The sequence below is a fragment of the Puma concolor genome, chromosome B3 (genome assembly GCF_028749965.1).
Source record: "Puma concolor isolate L17-30 chromosome B3, mPumCon1.1.hap2, whole genome shotgun sequence".
Classification (NCBI taxonomy): Eukaryota; Metazoa; Chordata; class Mammalia; order Carnivora; family Felidae; genus Puma; species Puma concolor.
Genome location: NC_141672.1, coordinates 130706530 through 130732175, shown reverse-complemented (window position 1 = coordinate 130732175; position 25646 = coordinate 130706530). Strand labels below are relative to the sequence as shown.

Below are 25646 nucleotides of genomic sequence, written 5' to 3'. Positions count from 1 at the left end.
AGATTGTCTTAGCCAGTCTTGTTTCTTCATATTTCTGTATAAATTTAAACACACACACACACACACACACACACACACTATGTGTGGGATGTTTTGCATTTCATTTGTAATATAAGTTTTTATTTACTTTTTTCAAGACTCACAATTTTTATTTCTTGAAATATTACATTAGGCAGGATGAAAAATACAATGTTGAATATATTCAGGATGATGGGCATCATTAATGGACATCCCTGTCTCAGTGCTCATCCCTTTGGGGAAAGCTTTCAGTATTTGGCCATTATAGCATCATATGATGCTGGCTTGATGCTTTTTGAAGGTGCTATTAAATCAGATTAAGGAAGTTCCTTCTTACTTTTCTGTGAAGTTTTTTTTTCAAATAAATAGTTGTTGAATTTTATCTAAAGCTTTTGAAGATATGGCTTTTTCCTTTACTCTTTTAAAATGGTAACATTGATTTTCAAATAATAAATCAACCACAACTTCCTGAAATAAACCCAACTTGTCTGTCATGCATTCTCTTCTTTACATATTGTTGAATTCAGTTTGTGTTGAGGAATTTTGTACTTATGCTCACAAATGATTTAGCTAATAGTTGTTGGGTTTTTGCCTCCTAATATTCTTTTCAGATTTTAGTATTGAGATTATGCAGGCCTTATGAGACAAGTATGGATGTGTTCCTTTGGTCTCTACAGAAGTTTGTATAATACCTGTGTTAATTACTCCTTAAATATTGGAAGAATCCACTGGATGAACCATCTGGGCCTAAAGATTTTGTGTGTGTAGGGGGTAGAGGAGTGGATTTCAAAATTTTGGATTGAATTTTGTTTCATTTAGAGGGCTATTTAAATATCTACTTCTTTTTGTGCCCATGTTAACAAGTTGCATTTTTCTAGGAACTTACACATTTTGTTCACACCTTCAAATTTACTGACATAAAGTTGCTCGTAACATTCTCTTATCTGTTGAATGTCTACTTGCTCTACAGTCACAGTGAAAATGTGGTCAGGAAAGTTCCTTTCGGATCAGTCCCCTTTCTTAGCACTTCAACATTGCCTTGCACCACAGGCCCCAGATGCCATGACCCAGGTTAGACCCCAGCCCACACTGGTCTGTCCGCACTGTCTGCAGCCAAGCGGGTCACCCCCGTCAGGCCTATTTCCTCTTGTCTGGAGTCTGATACGCCAAAGGCAGCAGCCTTAGTGTCCTAACTTGGTTCTACCCTTCTCCCTGTTCCCTCTGATTTCCGGCAGGGCATTTCTAGAGACAAATCTTTTTTTTTCCACTTGGTGAGAGCGATAGTGATCTCTCAGAAGCCAAGCAATGTGTGTGCTGAATCTACTCCGGATTCTGTCTTTGCTTTATTGTAAGTCTTCACCATTATGATAACATTGGTGGCACAGTGGACTGTGTTTTTATAAAGTCATCTGGCATAGTGTGAGCCCTTGGTTCTGGTAGGAAGAGAGGTGACCTTTAAAATGACCACAAAAGCCATAGAGGATGTTACAAAAATGCATATCTACCTTTCCAGAGGTAGTTCAGTGCTTCCGGTTGTATGAGAGAGAGCTGAAGTTGGCCTATCAAGTTTACCTTTCACATTTAAATAAGAAAAAAAAAAAAAAAGAACTGGAGGCTACAGCAGCCAATAAACATGTTTTTACCTTAAGTGAGAAGATAATTTGGTACAGAGACAAGACCAAAATAAATTAAGGAAAAAAACAGTCTGTTAACTGGAAACATAAAACATAGTGTCTCAATGGGATTTTTCTTCCACCAATAATAATAATATAATATAATAATAATAATTTAACAGCTATGTCCTAAAGGGAGTGGAGGCATTCTAGATTTATAATATAACATTGTACATATGATGCCTATGTCATTGTACTCATAAAAGCAAATAACAGGCAGAGAAAACTTGACATAGGGTTTTCTGTTGTTCTAATGACTCCTCAGGAAGAGATCTTGATGGGGAAAGAATTAGCAAGGGTTTTGAGTTTTGTCTTTGTTTATCCTGAAGATTTTAAAAACATCTTTTTATTAAAGAATAAAAACTGGGGACCCCTTGCTGGGCCGTGCCTTTCCACTCAGCAGCAGCAGCCTGCATCAGGGGGGCCTGTGTGGATGTCTTGCCAGCCCTCACAGCCCTAACTCCCACTTGGTTTTATAATAGGGGCCCCAAGCAAATGGGACAAAAGTGCACAATGTGGCCCCCAAAGTATGAGAGATTGGTGTGTTTGTGTGTGGAGGGGTATTTGTGTGTTCCGTTCAAGCTCTTCCTCTGCAAGGCTCAGCCTCTCCTCAGCCAGCTGAACCCTAAGTCTCAGGTCTGCCCTGCACTCTGGGCTCAGATGTGCCCCCTGAGGGGGCCGCCAGCAGGCTACTGACCCACCAGCCTGTATTGGTATCTGTATCTGTATTCCCTGAGTGGTCTGCAGCCCCAAGAGCTTCCATTGACTCTAACACTTGTCCTTGGACATTTCTCAGGGGGTATTTTGCAGCCTTTTGTTTTGTTCTGTCTTACTGTTGAGCAGTCTGATTGGGTTGCATAGCAGAGATGAAAGAGTGTGGCATCCTCTTTCTGTTTCTAAGATTTCACTTGGGTCAACAGCTCGCACGCATGTCATGCCCCAAAGGCTCAGGTTTTCCGGGAAATAATGGCTAGGTGAGCAGCCTGCCCTGGGTCTGACTCTCTGGGACAGGCCCCCAGAGGGATCCTACTGCTGTCTGGGCAGCTCTGCCAGCCTGAAGGAGGGGCTCAGGGCAGGGGCAGGGCCAGGGGCAGGAAAGCTTCCTTCTCAGGAAGCGAGTGAGAGGCCAGCAAAAGACAATAAGGAATTGGGGCCCAGGCTGCCTCCACTGGCCAGGGGACCTGGGGGTAGGGAATTTGGGGGAATTTGAGAATCATCCCTGGGTAGCTATTACCAAATATAATGGAAACAACCTTCTGGATATTTGCACTTCTGGGTATCTCCAGACACATTTAAAATAAAATTTTTAAGATTGTGCCTTTTGTTCAGGCCCATTCAGTGCCAAGTGTAGCCAGGTTTCTGTCTCCCAAACAGAGTTGGCATCATAGTGAAAACAGGGTCAGGTAACAGTCACATTGCAGTTGGCAGTTATACACTTTCCTTCTGTTGTTATCTCATTTGATCCTTACTCCAACTCCATGAGGTAGGCCAGGCAAATATTACTATTCCCACTGGACACCAAGGCTTGGAAGGTTTAAAAAAACCACCCACATCAGAAAGTGGCCAGTGAGCCCTGGAAGCCTGGTCACCTCCTTTGGTCCTTCTGCCACTGTTGTATTGCGTCCTCTACATCACTTTGGGAGGCAATGAGCTGTTCTCTGTGGCTGAACACACCTGAAAAAGTGGGTTCCCTTAGAACCTCTCAAGTAATCCTGAGAGTGAGCAAGGTGGCAAGGTGCAAAGTCCTACTGGCATGACGTGAGTGCATGGAAAACCACCAGTCTCACATATATGAATGAACACAACTGAACTGAAAAGGGCCTCTGGAGAAATCCTTGAAATCTTTGACCAGTCTGAGTCCTAACTGCAGTAAAATCCATAGGGATGCTATATTTAACATTTTAACACAAATTAACAACATTTTTTTAAATACATCTCAGGGGGAGAGGAAGGTAGTGGTTGAAAAGAGAAAAGGGCAGAATCTGGGGTCCCTGTGGCTCCTGTAGGCCACAGCTGTGGAGGGGGAAGCAACTCTGGCTTCCAGCAGCCCTTAGAGGACACTGTGACCCGGTAGCTGCATGGACTTCAACCTAACGGCCATGTTGACCGTTGAGAATGAGATGCCTGTTGGCCCCGAGGCCATTCTTCAAACAGTCTCTCTCTTTGCCTTTGGTGGCTTCTTCCTCCTCCTCCTCCTCCTCCTCTTCCTCGTCCTCTCCATACCCATCCTCATCATCACTCCGCACATCGTGGGTGTCCTAGAGAAAGAAAGGAATGGGATGTGAGTGACAACCTTCCAGAAAGAGGCTTGAGTGATTAAGAAAACCCAAATCCCAAACCCAGAAAGAAAATGCAAATTTCAAAAACCAAACATTCACCAAGGTAGAACATATCATGGGTCACACAATAAATCTCAACAAACTTAAAGAATTGAAATTATGCAAAGTATACTTCAGATTATAATGGAATTAATCTAGAAATCAATACAAAAAATAGGAAAATCTCAAACCAGTTGGAAATTAAACAACACACACTTGACAATGGATCAAAGAGTAAGTCACAATGGATATTAGAAAACATTTTTATTAAAATGAAACTACAGCATATCAAAATTTGTCAAAGGTAGCTAAATAGTGCTTATAAGGAAATTTATAGCATTAAATGTTTATATTAAAAAGAAGACAAGTCTCAAATAATGTGAGCTTCCACCTTAAGAAATTAGAAAAAAGAAGTGCAAAATAAGCCCAAAGCAAGCAAAAGGGAGGAAATAATAAAGAAATCAATGAAACCAAAAACAGAAAAAACAATAGAGAAAAAGCAGTAAGCCAAAAGCTGGTTCTTTGAAAAGATCCATAAAATTGATAAATCACTAGCAAAGGAAAAGAGAGAGAAGGCACAACTTGTCAGAAAATAAAAAGAGGATTCAACTATGGATACTACAAATATTATAAAAATAACAGAATACAATGAGCAATATTATGCATATATATTTGACAACTTGGATGAAATGGACTAATTTCTCAAAAACGACAAACTACCAAAATTCACCCAATATGGCATAGCTAACCTAAAAAAGTCCTATAACTATAGAATAAATTAAATTAGTTATAGATCTTCTGGAAACGAATATCATCAGGCCCAGAAGTTTTCACTGGAAAATTCTATGAAACATATAAAGAAGAAATAACACCAAAGTTCCACAATATCTTCCATTAAAAAGAAGAAGGAATACTTCCCAATTTATTTTGAGGCTAGAACTACCCACATACCAAGGCCAGAAAAAAGACAGCATGAGAAAAAACTACAGACCGATATCTCTAATGAATATACACATAAAAAACCTCAACACGATAGTCCAAATCAAAACCAGCAATGTATAAAAATAATAATACATCAAAATGAAGTGGGGTTAGTCCCAGTAATGCAAGGCTGTTTCAATATTTAGAAATCAATGAATGTAATTCAACCTATTAATAATCTAAAGAAGGAAAAAATATATAATTATATCAGTTGATGAAGAAAAATCATATGACAAAATTCTACATCCACTCATGATCAAAAAAAATTCAGCAAAGAAGAAATAGAAGCTAACATCATACTTAATGATGAATGACCGAACGCTTTCCTCCTAAGATTAGGAACAAAGCAAGAATATCTACTTTCACCACTCCTATACAACATTGTATTGGCAGTCCTAGTCAATGTAATAAGGTAAGAAAAAGAAACAGAAGTCAAACAGATTGGAAAGAAAGAAGTAAAAGCGTCACTATTTGAAGATGACATGATTATCTATGTAGAAAATCCCAGAGAATCTACTGAAAACTCCTAAAATTCATAAGTGAGTTTAGCACAAAGTTGCAGGACACAAGGTTAACACACAAAACCGCACACACACACACACACACACACACACACACAATCTTGATTTCTATATGTTTTTTAATGTTTATTTTATTGCTTGAGAGAGAGAGAGAGAGAGAGAGAGCATGAGCAGGGGAGAGGCAGAGAGGGAGGGAGACCCAGAATCCGAAGCAGGCTCCAGGCTCTATGCTGTCAGTACAGAGCCTGACGTGGGGCTCAAACTCACAACTGCGAGATCATAACCTGAGCCGAAGTTGGAAGCTTAACTGACTGAGCCACCAAGGTGCCCTGCATTTCTAAACAATAATGTAGTAGCCTGAAAAATGTCCTCAAAGATATTAAGTACTAATCCCTAAAAACCTGTGACTGTTACCCGATATGGTAAAGTTTTTGCAGATATGATTAAGTTAAGAATCTTGAGAAGACTGTCCTGGATAATCTAGGAATGCCCTAAGGCCATCCGAAGTGTATAAGAGAGGCAAAGGGAGATTCAACACAGAGAATAGGCAATGTTAAGATGGAGTTAGAGACTGGAGTAATGTGGTTGCAAGAAAGGAATACTGGCAGCCACCAGAAGTTGGAAAAGACCAAGAACAGATTCTCCTACAGCCTCTGGAGGGAACACAGCCCTGCCACACCTTGATTTCAGCTCAAAACTGATTATAGACTTCTGGCCTCCAGAACTGTGAAAGAATAAATTTGCTGTTTTAAGCCATCAAGTTTGCTGTTTTAAGCCATCAAGTTTTGTTACAGCAGCCACAGGAAACTAACATGACTAGCAATGTCTGACTAAAAACTGAAATTTAAATATCTGTAACATTACAAAAGTTTCCAAAAAATAAAATGCTTAGGTATAAATCTAACAAAACACATATAGGATCTGTATGTAAAATCTATAAAACTCTGATGAAAGAAATCAAAGATCTAAATAATTGGAGAGATATACTATGTTCATGGATTGGCAGATTAAACATAGTAAAAATGTTAATTACCCCCAAGTTGATCTACAGATTCCACACAATACCAATTAAAATCTCAGCAAGATTTCTTGTACATATAGACAAGCCGATTCTAAAATTTATATGGAAAAGCAAAGAAACTAGAAGAGCTAAAGCAATTCTGATAAAATTGGAGGACTCAAACTACCCAAATTTGAAACTTACTATAAAGTTATAGTAATCAAAGCTGGGTGGTATTAGCAAAGGGATAAGCACATAGATCAGTGGAACAGAATAGAGAATCTAAAAATAGGCACACATAAATATGGCCAATTGAGTTTTGACAAAGGTGCAAAAGGAATTCAATGGAGAAAGAATAGTGTTTCCAACAGTGTTGGAACAATTAGAAATCCATAGGCAAAAAACTAAACTTTAACCTAAGTGTCATATCTTACACAAAAGCCAACCCAAAATGGATCATAGATCTAAATGTAGAATGTAAGACTATAAAACTTTTAGAAGAAACCCGTGACCTTAGGTTGGGTGAGGGGTTCCAAGATGTGGAACAACAACAACAACAACAACAAACTCTATTGGAAAAAACCAATAATCTGGACTTCATCAAAATGAAGTCCACTATAAAAAACACTATTTAGAGAATAAAAAGACAAGGTGCAAACTAGGAAATAATATTTGCCAACCTCATAGCTGACTTGTATGTATAATAAAGAACTCTCAAAACTCAACAATAAGAAAAAAGCAAACCAACTGAAAAGTGGGCAAAATATGCAAAGAGAAGCATTTCCTTAAAGAGGATACAGGATGTCAAAAAGCATTTGAAAGGATGTTCAACATCATTAACTGTTAGCCAAATGCAAATTAAAACCAGGATGAGATACAACTATAAACCCATTAGAATACCTAAAATTAAAATTACTGACAATACCAAGTGCTGACAAGGACGCAGAGTGACTGGAAGGAACTCTTACACATTGCTGACGGAAATACAAAACGGTACAGGCACTTTGGAAAATAGTTTGACAGTTACTTATAAAGTTAAACAAACATTTACTATATATGGCAGCAATCCTATTTCCGAGTATCCACCCTGGAGAAATGAACATTATGTTCACATAAAAACAAATGTTTATAATATCTCTATTCATAACTGCGAAAATTGGAAGCAACTCAAATGTTCTTCAATCAGTAAATGGATAAATGGTGGTGCATCTGTACAATGCAATACTACTTACCAATGAAAAAGAAACAAGTGTTGACATTTACAAGAAATTGGGGGAATCTCAGAGGCATTATGCTAAGTGAAAATAAATTAGTTTTAAAAGGATACCTACCATATGATATACTAATGTTATTAACATTCTCTTCTTTTTAAAAAATGATACATTTTTCTTAAAGTTTATTTATTTTGAGAGAGAGAGAGCAAGGGAAGGGGAGAGAGAGAGAGAGAGAGAGAGAGAGAGAGAGAGAATCCTAAGCAGGCTCCTCACTGACAGTGCGAGTGCACACTGACACTGACACCGGGCTCGAACTCACTAACAGCGAGATCACATTTACATGCTCTTCTTGAAAAGACCACCTATCTGGATGGAGAAGGGATGCCAGGGGCACCATTACGGTGATGGCTACACAAATCTATACCTGTGTATAGATTCATCAAACTTTATACAGATGGGAAAAAGTCAATTTTCCCAATGGTGTTTAAAAATTAATCATATTTCTTTTCAGATAGCAAAAACTATGGTTTTCCCAATATGCATTTGCTAAGTAAAGTATTACTCATGTAGGCCTTTTGGTTGTCAAGATGCTCTTATTGTCGGGAATTAGGATGGGTTCTATTTTCTTTATGCAGGGACTCTTTCAAGGGCAGTTCTTAATGAAGGGGTATAGGCTCCCCCACCTCTCTCAGGTATTCTCAGAGAAATTCTGGGAGGAAGACTCTCAGAAGAATGACATTGCTACAGATCAGGCTTCATTCCAAAACAGAAAAGATGGTATGGATTATTAGAACAATACTGAGAACTCAGGCTCTGGGCAAGGCCAATGTTGGCCATGACCCCGCACCCCTCTAAACCAGTTCACAAACATCTCTATTAAACTTAGACTAGAAAAGAAAACAAACAAACAAACAAACAAACATGGGAGCATCTGGGTGGCTCAGTTGGTTGAGCATCCAACTTCAGCTCAGGTCGTGATCTCCTGGCTCATGAGTTCGAACCCTTCATCAGGCTCTCTGCTATCAGCACAGAGCCTACTTCAGATCCTCTATCCCCCTATTTCTCTGCCCCTTCCATGCCCCCGCCCCCCCCCCCCACCAAAGCGAATAGAAATTTAAAAAAAAGAAAAAAAACATGGAAGATGAAGGCTGGTTCCTGACACCCCATTTTTTGAGATGCCATCTATAGCCATATGAGTCACTTTCTCCTTTTGTGACCTCCATACTAAACCTGACCACCTCTGGGTATATGTAACCGAATACCTCCTCTGTGTACAATCTTCCTGCAAACACGGTTTTTGAAAAAACCCAACGTACCCATATTCTGCTGCCTTAATCACAGAAATGTCACGTCATGGGCTTTTCTCAGTATGATAGGTTCTTTTCCACAACAACACAGAAAGGGTCTTAAAGTAAAAAGGCTCACTGTAAACATGGAGGCATAAACTTGGTGTCTCATCTGTTATGCAATGGAGAAAGGCAACCTTTTTATGATATGCTGGGAGCAGGGATCAGAAGTGCTGTTCCCCTCTGCAGATGGGGTCCTTCAGGGAAGGATCATGCCTGGCTGATGATTGCTTTCATGGACCACGCCCCTTGAGTCTCCTTCTTCAAAAGATTTTTGTAGGGAACAAGGGGAAATTTGAGTCAGAATAAAGAAATAAATTTCTCTCCAGAAAAGCAGACTATTATCTACTGTCCCATTTCTCCAGGACTTAAGGAGCTGCTTCAGCTGAGATATGAACTGGTCCTAGAAGATGCTTCCCATTGCCCCAAGCCACATCTCCAGCCCTCTTACCTCTAGGAAGGGGTCCTGGATCAGTGGAGCCTTCTGGAAATTAATGGCGTCTAATGGTCACAAAGGTTGGGGAGCATCACTGATTTTCAGTAAGCAGTGGCTAGAGATACCATATATCCTACAATGTGCCTGACATCCTAGCATCCTGCCAGACCTCTGTGTAAGTGAAACTGTGTTTCTGTGTTTAATCATCCAAGCCTAGAACCTAATTCCATTTTACATTCAAGCATGGTAATTCTTGTGTGGTTTTAATATACTCTCAATTCTCCAGGAACATAACTATGTACACAATTCAAAGGAAGGCTATACTTTGTTTTGTTCAGGGCTTCATAATTTCAGAAAACCATGTCACAGATGACACAACACTACCGGGGGGAAGTTGAGTCCCAGCACAACATGCCTGCATCAGTCTGTGTTTACAGCTGCCCCATTCATGGTGAGTCTCCACATGAGCAAGCACGGCATCTGTTGACCCCAGGATCCTCTTGAGTGTAGTTTTGCACGTAGGTTACACATGAAATGAATGTTTTATCAGAAATGCCTCTTATTATATCTTTTTCTATTACAGTTGTGGCATTATATTAATTTTGAAATTATGATTATAGGTGAGTTATATTACCTGGGATTTTTTTTTTTAATTTTGAGAGAGAGAGAGAGAGAGAGAGAGAGAGAGAGATTGAGAATCTTAACCAGGCTCCACGCTCAGCATGGGGCCCAATGCGGGGCTCAATCCTATGACACTGGGACCATGACCTGAGCTGAAATCAAGAGTTGGACGCTCAACCGACTCAGCCACCCAGGCGCCCCCTTAACCTGGGAATTTAATTTCAGGCTAGCGAATGGGATACGGGTCCAGTAGGATTGAGAACCATGGCCCTAGATGATGCATCAAGCTCAGAAAGGATTTTTGGATAGTGAGAGTTTATCAGATGGATGTACAAGTGGTTGCATGTTATGCAAGCTTACATAATATAAATCGGAAATTATGGGTATTAAAGTATTGCTAAAAGTTCATGTTATATTCAATTTTATCTTGTATATGCCGTCTATAATAAAACCGTAACAGCAGTGGAAACCTCAAATGGATTTTTTTCCTCTGCTCTAAAAGTCCGCTGTGCTCCACCTATTCATCCCTCCCTCTTCCCCAACCCCTTGTGACTACTGACCTGTCTACTGCCTCACAGATTTGTCTTTTCCAGAATGTCATATAGTTGGAATCATAGAGTATGTAGTCTTTTAAGATTGGCCTCTTTCACTTAGTTATGTGCATTAAGGTTCCTCCATGTCTTTTCATGGCTCAATTGCTCATTTCTTTTTATTGCTAAGGAATATTCCACCATCGGAGGTACCACAGTTTATGTACACATCCACCTACTGAAGGACGTCTTGGTTGCTTCCGAGTTTTGTCAATTGTGGATAAGGCTGCTATAGACACTCATGCTCTAAATGTCTGTGTGCTGAGCACTGGACCAAGCAGCTAGTGTGAACAATAACATTCCCTCCTCCCAGTAACCCTAGGACATAGGAGCCAGTCTCTTTACTTTACAAGAGAGGAAACTGAGGCTCAGAGGGATTAAGTAACTTAGAAGGCCACACAGCTAAGAAAGGCAGATCGGATGAAAACCCTACTCTAAGCTTAGAAACTGTGAACCGCAGTGCTCTACAGACCCCTGCTGGAGTCTTGTGCACACACACTTGAGACAGGGCACCCAGGAGGCAGACACTCGGTTCTGTTTGAGGTCAGTTCTCTGCATAAGAAAGCTCCCTCTCCTTTCCTACTGAACAGAGCACCAGCGGTCTCCTTATACCTCCTCACCCTGTTCTGACTCTGCCCTTGGGACCAGCAGGACTGACTTCGAAGCATAAAATTGGAAATAATGAAAATCACCCCTAATTAATTATTTTTACTCTGTGGGACAAACACTGACATGTTTTGTTCTGTTCTGTTTCATTGCAAAAACGGCGGTTGAGACCTAGGAAACTGGATTACTGATCTGCCACCCACAGTTTGAAAAAAGCTGACTTCAGGTATGCCAGAAAAAAGAGGTTTTTCTAAATAGCCCAAATCAGAGAATATTAAAATACAAACCATAATGCATGTTCTGCAAAGCACCTTTTCACAACTACAAATCTTTCCCAGCAATTACAACACTTAACAGAAATCAAAAACAAATCAAGCTTGCTCTAGTGGAACAAGGAATTAAATACTTGCTAAAGGTCAAGCCACAGTGTTTTCTGGAACACTACCTGTCTGCTTTGACAGAGTGCCAAGACTGCTTACACAGCAGCATTGAGTCTGTCTCTTGGAATCAGCCCATTTCTTTTCCTGCATTGCCTTTCCCTACACTGTTCTCTGCACACTTTTAGTTGTCACTGGGCCAGTAGAACTTGTCTCATGCAAATGTTGGCCTGAAACCCTCTCACAAATTATTAAAGGCCCAAGAAAATGCATGCATAAAGAGGACCCAGAACCTTTTGAAGAGTGAACTGGACCTTGGATCAGCAGCCAAAGGGTCACAGCTACTTGGTTCAGTTCTCCCACTTGCCCAAGCGTATGGGCTCACATGCTCACCGTGATCTGCCCACCTGAGCTGCCCCTCAGTGAAGGTCTCAGCAGCTGCCATCACAGAGAGCACATTACTATCTGATCACTTTAGATAACATTCTTTTGAATTAGCAAAGATATCTATATGCAACTGAACTTTTCCCAGAAATGACCTGGGCCCTCTAGAACACGTTATTAACAATATTATTCATTCCACGATTGAAGTGGATGAGTATAATTTTTGCAAAGTCTTTTAAGAATCCCCTTCTCACCTGGCAACAACCTTTGGTTGCACAAAACGGTGGTGGAAAGAATGAGGGACAAGTTACGTATGTAGCGGAGACCGTGTTACTAGCTCTAACGGGGGCTCTGGAGCCCCCACATCACCAAAAGGCATCAATATTGGCAAATGTCATCTGCCTGGCACTCCAAGAGGGCAGAGAAGATGTGTGTTCAGAGGATGGCCTGAAATCACAGCCACTGTGAAGGGAGACTGGCAGTCAGTTTGGAAACATCCCATACACTAGAAGAAATAGAAACCTCTGAAATTGGGGGACGCCTGGGTGGCTCAGTCAGTTAAGCGTCCAACTTCAGCTCAGGTCATGATCTCGTGGTTTGTGGGTTTGAGCCCTGTGTCGGGCTCTGTGCTAGCAGCTCAGAGCCTGGAGCCTGCTTTGGATTCTGTGTCTCCGTCTCTCTCTGTTCCTCCCTCCACCCCCAAAGATGAATAAACATTAAAAAGAAAGAAAGAAAGAAAGAAAGAAAGAAAGAAAGAAAGAAAGAAAGCTCTGAAATTGGGATAAAAATGGCCTTCCTCAATTAAAGTCATGAAGTCAAAATACCCCTTTGAAGAGTGGGTGCCAGGAATGGGGGCACAGAGCTGAACTGACTTATGTCCAAAGACTCAAGCATCTGATCCCTAAAGTAATGAACACACTTTCAGCTTCTGCTAGTCTCCTTTTCTTTTGGGGAGCTCACACAAAACTGGCTGACTTTGTAATAGTACATGGTAATTACCTTTGGTTGGTGTCAAATCTCTTGGACACAGAATGCCAGGATCAAGATCACAGCCCCAGCTGCCTATAATTCTGAGTGCGAGTCAACGTAGTACCTAGCCCTTTATGTCCTGTGGAGTTTGGATCCACATCCCTGAAAACATACCCTGAGATTGGCTTGTCTGCGTATACAGAATGTTTCCTCTTGAATTTCAGAGCCAGACACAAAAGTTGCTTTTCAAACTGCCACAACTCACCAGTGTAAGCTAGAATATAACCCTTGAACAACACGGGGTTTAGGGGCACTGACCCCTGCACAGTTGAAAATCCACGTATAACTTTTGACTCACCAAAAATTTAACTGCTAGTAGTCTACTGTTAACTGGAAATGTTATCAATAACATGAATAGTTGACTAACACATATTTTGTGTGTTACATGTACTATATACTGTATACTTAAAATGAGCTAGAGAAAAGAAAACATTAAGACAATCATAAGGAACAGAACATACATTCACAGTACAGCACAGTTCAAACCCGTGTCGTACAAAGGTCAAGTGTGCATTCTATTCTCCACTGATGGCTTTTTTCATTTCACTTGGTGCTATCAATGTCTCTAATTTCCTTAAGAAATGAATTCATTTTGCTAAGGCTTATGGGGGCTTTGAAAAATGAGCTTCTAAGAGAAGAAATCAGTTTTTAGGGCTAGGTGGATTCTAGAGAGTGTCTTGTCAAACATGTTCATTTTCCAGGTTAAATAAGAGCTTCAAGACTCCATCGCACCCAGCTGAGTGACACAGCCCCGCAGCAGCTGCATGGTTCTTGATAACAGCCATAGATGTCTTTCATATTCTCTGTATTACCTAAAAATTAATTAACAATGTACCAGACTCGGTACATAATCATCCAATTGCGATGGATGTGGAAAATGATTTGGTTTCGTAAATGTAATTTGCTTTGGGGATTAGAACCATTAAAATTAGCACATTCTCTAAACTGCCATATTTTATGGCCTTTAGAAACAGCTTTAGATTCTATGGCCTGGAAATTCGACAACCCTAACAAGGCAAAGATACAAAGCGATTTTGGAAAAAAAAAAAAATCACTAGGATTTAGGTAAGCATCGTTTAAGAAATAATCATAGAAAGGTGGAGGATTAAGTATATAGTCATAGGAAATGTGTATTAAAATTGAAACGTTCAAATTTGTTTTAAATATTAGCATCCAACAAAGAATTTCTACACTCCATTAAGAAGGGGGGAAAAACACAATGTGACAGAAAAGTAGACAAAGGATCTGAGCAGGCAATTCACGGAAGAGGCAACATTTGTGACAAATAAACTATACAAAATGCTCAATATTAGTAATCAGGAAGATGAGAATTAAAATGAGATTAAAAAAAATCTCACATTCATCAAACCGGTAAATATTGAAAAGTCCGATAAAAGCGAGTGTTGGTGAGGATGTGGGGAACGAGAGACTCTCACGCACTCAGTTTGAAAGATAGTTTGACAGCATCCAGTAAAGGTGACGTGGGAATCCTCCCTACAGAGAAACTCTCATTATACATTCCCAAGGAGACAGATATAAGGATGTTTATGGTAGAATTGACCGTAAACAGGAGGCTAAACAGAGTGTGGAGTATCTGATTGGTGGAAAACTGTATAGGAGTTAAATGAATTGATCCACAGAGTAACATGTATCAATGTGAATGTCATGGATGAAGAAAACAAGATGCACAATTATATGTACTAGATGTAAAGTTTAAAAATAAGAAAGCAATACTCCATATTTTTGACTGTATTCAAGTCTAACAAGCATATGAAAGCATGGGTGGAAGGACACAGCTTCAGTGGTTCTGTTTGCAGGGGGAGAGAGGGGAATACAATCTTTCTTTCTAGTTTCTCTTAGGTGATTCCATCTAGCGTGCAGTAGGCCCTCAGTATCTGTTTGATGAGTGAGTGAATGAACGAATCTAACACCACAGCAGAAACCCCCACCTTGACTCCCAAATTTATACCCCAGTGTGGACCTCTCTCCCTGGCTTCAAACTCAAATGCTCATAGGTAGACAATCTCCTCTCAGCTGCCTAATGGGCTTATCAAATGCTGGTCAACTCATACACCACCTTTTCTCCGGTCTTCCCTATTTCAGCAAATGACACTTCCATTCATTCAGTTGTTCCAGACAAAAACCTCCAGATCATCCTCAGTCCTGCCCTGTATGGGAGACCTTGTTTCCCAGCCCATCACACTCAGTGGGGCTCTTTGGTACAGACCTCTTCCCTTGTCTTCAGCAATTTCCAAACTTCATCAAATCCCTGTGGCCAGGATCTAGATTCTGCGTTGGCTTGGCCCATGGGCTCAGCAAACTGTAGCACAGCAGTCAGCAGAGCTGTGCCACACAGGTTTGGATCCCCAGAGCCCCCTCCTGACCTAGAGCACTTTGCAGCAGACTCATGACAACCACTTCAGAGAGTTCTTGCGGGACAGGGCCGTTGCCTTGGCTCAGAGGAGCCATGCTGCCATTGTTGCTGAGATTTCTGAATAAGGAAAATTCACAAAGTATCTCACCACTGTCCTTCTCCAGTGGTAGACAAAATACAACTTGTTCTTAGGCAACCCCAATCCACCAGCTCACATTCAAAATGGAATACATAACATTATTATGGCCCATAGCAACTAGAGTATCGTGGGGCTGTTCTACACCAGAGTTTCCCAACTGGTGTGCCAGGAAAAGGTTAAAATATGCTGAGACATTGATTCCTTTAGATCTTGGAGCTGCTACCAGAGCCCCAGTCTCCTCATTCTTTGGACTGTAGCGATGATTTTCCCTAGCATGCTGTGCAAGTATCAGTCTCTCAGTGCCCTGAGGGAAGGAAGATTGGGAAGAGCTGTATGGGGCTGAAAGAAATGTTTCAATAAGTAGCAACCTTGGAAGACTTCCTCCTAAGTACAGTTGCTTGAACTAGAGATGGGAAACTGTGTAGCTCAAACTTGGATGCTGTGATTCCAGGGGAGGGAAAGGTATGTGCGAAGGGCAGGAGGTGAGAATTAGCTGCTTCCAGGACATGAACGGTTCTGCTGCTTAGACCCAACATTCGACAAGGTTAAGAAGAGAAGAAATGACAAGACAGAAATGGTCACTAAGTGAATGAAAAGGAACCAAGAATGACTGCTTGGCATGGTCAACCCTACCACTATTCCCTTCCCAACCCAAACTGTACATGACCATGAAGGAATGGAAAGTTGGTAGTGTTATAAATGTATTTTCACCCAGTTCCAACTGAAAAATAAGCTACAATCTTATTCTCTCCATTCATCAGAACTTTCCCAATGCAGTTGCCTGATTTCAAAAGGAAATGGCTGGCAACCATTTGGAATTATCATTTGAATAATTTTAAACCACCAATATTTACATCTGAAGAAATGCTACCCAGCTAATTACACGGAGCTTGGCTTCTCAAGAACTAGCGAGTTTGGCTGTTCCGGCATAACCTACCTTCCCTCTGTATAGAATGACAATGGTAGATGGGAAAGCAAGGAATACTTTGGGAACACCACCAACCACAAAGTGGAATCAGCCAAAAGAGAAAGAAGTTCATCCATCCATTCCAGGAACCTCAGCCTAGGCACTCTTGACATTGTGAGCCTGGCAATTCATGGTGTGCGGACTGTTCTACTCATTCAGGATGGTAGCAGTAAGTTTCTTTAGTTTCTTTCCACTAGATACAGCTGTGACAATCAGAAATGTCTCCAGAGATTGTCAAATGTCTCTGGAGGGCAAAATCCCCACTGAGAACAACTGGCTCAAAAACTATTTCTTGAGCCCCAGTGCACTGTGCAAGGCATCAAGGACATAATAGTCTTTGTTTTCAGATAACTTATAGTCTACTAGAAGAGCCAAATGCTAAGAGCTTAAACAAATAACAATAAATATAGAACTACACATTTATAAGTGTTACTATGAAGTAGAGAAAACCACCATGTGTAAATTAGGGATCTCACTTAGATGGGGTGACGTCAGGTAGCTGTGCCAGGGAAATGGAACTCGGAGGTAGTAACCTGAAGGGTAAGTGGGAGTGGTCAGGAAAGAGTGGGGTGAAGAATGTTTCAAGAAGAAATAGTATGTGCAAAGGGCCTGAGGTGGGGTAAAATCTTGTCACGTTTGAGGGATCAGAAAGGCCAATGCAGCTGAAGCATAGTGAGAAACTATGGAGCATGTCCTAAGATGAAGTCAGGGAGTGAGCATGGACCGGATTATCAATTTCAAAGGTCACAGTCAGGAGGTATATTTTACTTCTAAGTCCAACCAGAAGCCATTGTGCAGCACCGTCTGAAATAGCAACGACCAAAACAGACAAGGCGTCCATACTCAGAAAACTCCTGCTCTAATGGGGGGAGCTGGTTGCTATATAACAGCATTCCTGATTGCTGTGTGGAAGGGGCTGGAAGGACTTCGGAGACACCAGAGGTAGAGGCTATGCAGGCTGTGACTGTAGTCCAGGGGAGCAGTGGCACGGATTGGAGGGTTAGCACTGGAGATGCAGAAGGGGTGTTACTTAAGAAAGATCAGTGCCCAACGGCCCCCCGGTTTGGAAGGGACATTTAGGCTCATCTAATCTAGTTTCTGTTGACAGATACACACTCCTGCTCATACATCTCCAATAACTACAGTAATTGTCCAAAAGGAGTCTGTGTACTTCCTTCAAACATCGGTCAGTTTTTCAAACATTTAAAGACAGTTAAATCCTCTTCAAGCTAAATATTCCAATTTCCTCCCACAGCTCCTCATATGACACAACATCAGAACCCCTCCCCGTGTTGTGTTATCTTAGAGAATATACTCCCATCTGTAGCCATCAATCTGAGTTGTATTAATGTGTGTAACACAACCAGCACCACCCAAGTCATACACGACTTATCACTTTCATATCCACCAAAAAAAAAAAAAAAAAAGTGGGAGAGGGGGCGTACAATAAATGTAAATCAAACCCTGATATCTACACTTCTGGCTTTACTGTTTCGTGTAACTTTTTCTTATATTTTAAGATACTGGAATATAAGATCTTTATCAATTAATCATGATTTGCCTGTTAATGAAGGTAACATCTGGCCCTGGCCTGTCTTCCTAAAAACTGATTGCAAGGATTACCAAGCAAAATAAACATTGACAATGAGGAAAAAATATACTAATGCTAATGAGATAAAATGCTCATTTCAAGTAAATGAATGATCTCTGCCATAGCACTTCCGTATACCTCTGGGAAAGACATCTGCAGCTATGGTTTCAATAAAATTGTAGAGCTGTGTTTTTGAAATGCCTTAAGGAAACTCTGGGCTTGGGAGTCTGTGGTTCTACATTAATGTCAAAAGCCCAGGAGGTCATGAATGACTCATAATGTCCCACTGCTTTTTGAATGGCTCCACATCTAAATCCACAGTTGGCAATGAAACAAAGGACAATATAATAAGCATTTTATGCTGTTTTGAAAGCAAACTTTTCACTTCAACTGTATGAAAAGAAAAAGAGGTGCATTCAGTCAAAGAGTTCAATTTTCTGAACTACTACCCAAATACATTCCTTTTTGTTATATTAGTTCTTATGATCCAAAATGACAAGGTCACAGAAAAAAACAATTGGGTTTTTCTTTCTTTTTTTTTTTTCCTCAAAGAGGCTGCATTAAATTTAAATTGGATTCTATCAAACCTAGCTACGCAGGGACAGTTACTGTTAGTTACCTGGATCTGAATTTTCTAGACCAGGGCTTCTCAAACTTTAATAGGCATATAATCACCCAGAGTTCTTGATGAAGTACATGCTCTCATTCAGAAGTGGGACCTGAGATACTGCATTTCTGAGGTTTTTTTTTTTTTTTGTAAGTTTTCACTTATTTATTTTGAGGAAGGAGGAGCAGAGGAGAGAGGAAGAGAATCCCAAGCAGGCTCCACGATGCTGGCACAGAGCCTGATGCAGGGCTCGATCCCATGAACTGTGAAATGATGACCTGAGCCAAAATCCAGAGTCAGACGCTTAACCGAATGAGCCAGCCAGGTTCCCCTGGTGAAGCTGCATTTCTAACCAGCTCTAGGTGATGCCCAGGCAGAGTCACCACTGTGGTTAGCAGGCTGTTTCTGAGGCCACAGACTCTCCCTAGATTGCTGCCCTCTGTGAAAAGAGGTGCAGCGAGTCACCTAAGGATCTTTCTAGTTTGAAAATTCCATGATTTCAAATAAGTTTTATTTCTTTAGTATCTATATATCATGAGTCTTTAAAAAATTTTTTTTAAGTGTATTTGTTTACTTTGAGAGAGACAGAAACAGCGTGAGCAGAGGAGGGGCAGAGATAGAGGGAGGGAGAGAGAATCCCAAGCAGGCTCTGCACCGTTAGCTCAGAGCCTGACATGGGACTTGAACTCACAAAACCATGAGGTCATGACCTGAACCAAAACTGAGGGTTGGACTTAACTGACTGAGCTACCCAGGCACCCCCTAAGATGAGTCTTTTTAATCCAGAAAGGCAATAAAAAATTACCAATATGTCTCACTTCCTATAATGGATGGCTATTTACAAATAATTAGTCAATCATCTTATAAAATGAGTCAGGCCTTTAATTCTCCAGAGAAATGTACTACTTAAAGAATTCTGGGTTTCTACAAAGGAAATAATCTCCAAGTGTTTCAATAGTCTGAGTTTTCTTTTGTAAGAATGTTTTAGCATTGAACACCTATGTGACATGAAAGTCTGCTGCTCTTGTTAAAATTTGCAAGATGGGAGTATTTGTTGAGGTCATGTCCACAAACTCCACACATGTGGGGGAGAAATTCAGCTATCTTTGGTTTTTAGAAAGTAGACAATAAATGGAGAGTCGTCCATGGACATCTGTCCATCAGTGGAGAAGACACACAGATACACACATACATGGACTTCTCGACTTTCTAGTGGCTCTCAACCTGAGAGGCAGATCAGAATCACTTATATCAGGGGAAGAAGTCAGTCAAAAATTCCAATGTCCAGGGCCCCCTGGGTGGCTTAGTTGGTTAAGCGTCTGACTCTTGGTTTCAGCTCAGGTCATGATATCACAGTTTGTGAGTTCAAGCCCTGCTTCGGGCTCTGTGCCAACAGCATGGAGCCTGCTTGGTTCTCTGTCTCCCTCTCTCTCTCTGCCCTTCCCCACTTGCTCTTTATCTCTCTCAAAAAAATAAGTAAATAAACATTTAAAAACTTCCAATGTCTGGGCCTTGTCTCATAAATCCTGATTTAAATGGTCTGAGTTAGGACCTGGCCATGAGTGTCCTTCTTTAAAGGCTCCACAGGTCATTCTGGTCAGGTGTAGTCAACATAGCTAATGTGTAAAAAGTTCATCTGAAATAAAAAGTGGAAATCCTAGGAGATCTTCTTGTCAGTGAGAGCAGTATACCTCACTCTGTATTTTCCCTAAATATAATCACAATCCTCACCTGATGAAAATATATATCAGGAAAAATAATAAAGACTTTCTTCATGAGATGGCTTATGTAGAATACTCCTGAATTCTTATAACAGATGTCCTAGACAAAAGGTCCTCAGGAACATTTAAGCATCCATCACCAAATGACCTCTTTTCCATTCTGTTTTTTTTTTAATTTTTTTACATTTATTTATTTTTGATAGACAGAGAGCATAAGTGGGGGAGGGACAGAAGGAGAAGGAGACACAGAATCCGAAGCAAGCTCCAGGCTCTGAGCTATCAGCACAGAGCCCGATACGGGGCTCGAACTCACAAACTGCAAGATCATGACCTGAGCCAAAATCGAATACTTAACCGACTGAGCCACCTAGGGGCCCCTACTACTTTTCCATTCTTAAGCAAAACATTCAAATGATAAGCTTATTAAGCAAAGTGATGTTTAATAAGAAGGAATATAACTTCCATCACAAATCACCACCATCACCAGACAATCCCCAAATGGAGGAAATGTGACTTGGCCCATGTGAAAAAGACTTAGAGGTTTTAATCAATTTCAAGCTCACTATAAATTAACAATGTAATGTGATTATCAGCAACTCGAAGCAAAACTAGGCTTCATCGATGGAAGTAGAGTTTTCACAAAATGAGACATCAGACCTGCTTTTGTATTAGTCAGACCATGTGTAGAAACTGATGCTCATTTAAAGGAGAATCTGGATAAAATGAAATGAGAGAGGTAGGTGAAAAAGCTCAATAGCATACCTTGGGATGAGGTACAGTTTAAAGAATTGGAGATGTTTAAACATTTTTTTAAGTTTATTTATTTATTTAGAGGGAGAGAAAGAGAGAGAGTGGAGGAGATGCAGAGAGACAAGAGAGAGAGAGAATCCCAAGCAGGCTCCACACTGTCAGCACAGAGCCTGATGTAGGGCTTGATCTCACGAACCATGAGATCATGACCTGAACCAAAACTGAGTCAGACACTTAACTGACTGAGCCACCCAGTGCCCTAAAAGAATTGGAGATGTTCAATCCACAGAAGCAGAGCCACGCGGGTGATAGTAGGGCATATGGTTGATATCTAATGGCTACCATGCAGTTCTGTGCTGCTAAATGCAGCTTCCATACTGAAACATCATCAAGATTACATGTGAGAATGGAGGAAGAAGTCTATTATTAAAAACGTTTTAAGCACCTGTGTGCAAATGATTTACTTGAGGACTTCTGGGCTTGGAGAACAATCGTAGACTGATTCCACATTTCTCCCTCACTTTCCAAAAACAAATACAGCATCAAATGCCTTCAATTTTCCTGGGGAAGAGAGAACACTGTTTGGGTATCTATAAGAAGAAAAATATATATATACAAATTCGAATGAGCTCCCTCAGCCCTCTAACTTGTGCTGGGAACATGGAGAGGGGAAGGTTGGAAGGAATGAGCAGAATGGGTGTATTGACCTAGAAGAAGTGCAGACAAAATCACCTCCAGAAAGAGAAAGGGAAAGTATAAATGCACAGGCTGGGACCTGGTAGTTCATAGCCCTTATTAAAGAGAAGGAGCCCCAAAGTGTACCAGACAGGAAGTGTCACTCAGAGAAGCAGAGTTTGTTGGAGAGAATCAGGTATATAAAGAAGATGTGGTACTTGGAGATAGGCAATGAAGGGAAAAAACAAAAAATAAGGATGTCACAGAAGAGAAAGAAAAATAAGACAATAGGTTGGGGGTCACCCGGGTGGCTCAGTCAGTTAAGTGTCACAGTTTGGCCCAGGTCATGATCTCATGGTTTGTGAGTTTGAGCCTTGCATCACTTCAGATCCCCAGTTCCCCGCTCTCTATACCCCTCCCCAGCTTGTTCTTTCTCTCTCTCTCTCTCTCTCTCTCTCTCTCTCTCTCTCTCAAAAATAAATAAATACTAAATAATTAAAAAAATTTTTTTTTAAAAGACAGTAGGTTGGCTTTTATCCTCTATTGTTCACAAACTGAAAACTTCTTGAGTGGAAAAGGAAAGGTAGTGGGTACAGCCAGCATAGTATAATCAAGCATAACAGTATAATCGAGCATAACACCAGGGGCCCCATGAGAACAGATCACACATGAGAACATATCCCACCATCTGTCTCAGATGCAGGAGGAGAGAAGTACAATGGCTATTCTAGAATCTACAACATCCAATGTGGTAGCCATTTGCCACATGTGTCTTTTGAGCAATTGAGTTGTGGTCAGTCCAAATTGAGATGTGCTGTAAGTGTAAAATCCACACTGGATTGCAAAGACTTAACATGAAAAAAAAAGAATGAAAAAGGTCTCATTCCTAGTTTTTTGTATTGACTGCTGAATCACTGTATTAGCTGTAAATATGATTATAATCCTTCCCCGATTAAGATACACACCAGGCAAAATATACCACAGGCAAAATTGAAATGATAATATTTTGCTTATGTTGTGTTAAATATATTGCTAAAATTAATTTCACCTGTTTCTTATGGTTTTAAATGACACTACTAGAGAACTTAAAATTATATATGTGGCTCACATTATATTTTTATTGGACAGCATTGGCCTAGAGGGAAAGATCAGGAATAAAGAGGAGCTACCTAACAGTTATGCTCATTTGAAAATGAAACAGGCTATCTCAGGAAGTGTATAAACTATTGTTATTTAGAAAATAAAATACTGTGACAACTGCTTCTGGCCAGGATGGAAAAACAGGGAATAGATTATCCTAGCATGTTAAACAACTAGAAAGCTGGATAAAATATAAAAATAGTTTTTAGACACTGTTCAAGAAGTATCTCTGGACTGTGATTCCTGAGAAAAGGAAAATGGAGGAGGGGAGCCGTTCGCCTGTCCCAGCATACCATCTTACCATTTCTAAGCTGAAGCACAGTGAAGAAACCAAACAGAGCCCCATGGTGCTACTGAGTTGAGGAAACAGAAATTGGAGTTCACCACCAGGCAGGTATTTGTGGGACAGAATGCTGGAGAGAAGGAAGATATGCAGAGAGAGAGCTCCAGAGATCTTTAGTGGAATTCCCTTCAGTCTTTGACTCAGCACTGACCAATGTGTGTGTGTCAGGAAACTACCAAAGGCCAGGCAAAGAATCACCAGAGAAAAAGTTGAAAAACAACCCCTGGAGCTCATACTGGGGTGGCAGTTTGTTGTCTGCTCAGCAGCCAGAGTGAAAAGAACTCTTTTTAAATTTTTTAAAAAAATTCTTCTTTCCTTTAATGTTTATTTACTTTTGCGAGAGAGACAGAGACAGAGACAGAGCGCAAGTGGGAGAGGGGCAGAGAGAGGAAGACACACACACAGAATTGTAGACTCCAGGCTCTAAGCTGTCAGCACAGAGCCTGATGCAAGGCTTGAACCCATGAACCTCGAGCTCATGACCGAACCTAAGCCAGATGCCTAACTGACTGAGCCACCCACTTGCTCCTTAATGTTTTTTTTATTTTAAAATTTTATTTTTATTATTTTTTATATAGAGAGAGGGAGTGTGAATGGAGAAGAGTGTTAGAAACAATTCCAAGCTGGATCCACACTCAATGTAGAGCCTGATGAGGGGATTGATCCCATGACTCTGGGATCATGACCTGAGCCGAAATCAAGAGTCAGACGCTTAACTGACTGAGCCACCCAGGTGCCCCAAAAAGAACTCTTAGTATATGGACATCAAGGAGAACACTAAGAAGGACTTCACTGTTAATTAATAGCCATTGACCAATGGTTATTCTGGTTTCACACTAACAAAGCTTAAAAACAAGCCTTGAAAGCATCAAACTTATGATAACACCTTGACTGCATACAAAAACAAAATACACTAGTTGTACTACATACAAAAACACTATTTAAAGGCATACAACAAAATCCATCATCCAACAATGTAAAATTCAAAATGTCTCACATCTATATTAGTATATGTGCTGCTGAAGTGAGCACTGCCTGTCATCTAATGAAAAATTACCAGGCTTGCACAGAATTTGGAAAATATGGCACATAACCAAGACAAAATTCTATGAATAGAAACAGAACCAAGAATATCAGAGATGATGGAATTATCAAAGATGTTAAAATGGCTTTTATAAATATGCTCCATATATTCAAGAAAGTAGAGAAAAACACAAACATAGTAAGAAAAAGGGAGGATGCAAAAAAGACCAAAATATAATTTATAGAGATGAAAAATATGATATATGAAATTAAAAAACACACTAGATGGGAATAACTGTTGATCAGACACTACAAAAGAAAAACTGAAAGATTGTGAAGACATAGCAATAGTAATTAGTCAAAATGAAGCATAGAAGGGAAATAAAAAGACTGAAAATGAACAAAATATCATTGATTTCTGGGCCAATGAAATGGTCATGCAAGTGCCACAAGAACAGGACAACAGAAGGGATAACAGAAGAAATTCTGAAACATTTCTAGAAATCTAAGTTTGATGAGATCTGGAAACCCACAGGTTCAAGAAGCTCGACAAACTCCAAGCAGAATAAACATTAAAAAAAAAAATCTTATCAAGATACATCATGATCAAATTGCTGCAAACCAGTGCTAATGAGAACAATTTTAAAGCAGCCCTCCCCCCCCCCCGCAACAAAGAGCATATTTGTTTAGAGGAACAAAGATAAAACAGACATCTCATCAGAAAGCATGTGAGGCAGAAGATAATAAAGCAGCTTCTTTAAAGTAGTAAAAAGAAAAAGAAGAAGACGATAAAGAAAACCCTGGTATCTTAAATCCAGTAAAAATATGAAGAGAGCCAAAAATGGTAAGAATAAAGGGAAATATTAAAAAAGTTAAAATTTTATCATTTTATTTATTTTTTTTAACGTTTTTTTTATTTATTTTTGGGACAGAGAGAGACAGAGCATGAACGGGGGAGGGGCAGAGAGAGAGGGAGACACAGAATCGGAAACAGGCTCCAGGCTCCCAGCCATCAGCCCAGAGCCTGACGCGGGGCTCGAACTCACGGACCGCGAGATCGTGACCTGGCTGAAGTCGGACGCCTAACCGACTGCGCCACCCAGGCGCCCCAAAATTTTATCATTTTAGAAAATAATTAAATGTCCAAAACAAAAAAATAGCAACATAATATGGCATTTGTAGTAATGTGTAATTAATATTTA

The 25646-nt window shown here is 40.3% G+C and overlaps 1 protein-coding gene across 1 annotated transcript in view; it reads right to left on the bottom strand.

Annotated features, from left to right (window-relative positions):
* Window positions 1-1634: 1634 nt before the first annotated feature.
* The window catches only part of CERS3 (ceramide synthase 3), a 105721-nt gene continuing 81709 nt past the window's right edge, over window positions 1635-25646 (bottom strand). Inside the window, exon 12 of the mRNA XM_025919586.2 lies at window positions 1635-3949. Within this exon, the coding sequence (XP_025775371.1) occupies window positions 3782-3949 (168 nt within the window). The 3' untranslated portion in view covers window positions 1635-3781. The remainder of the gene's footprint in view (window positions 3950-25646) is intronic.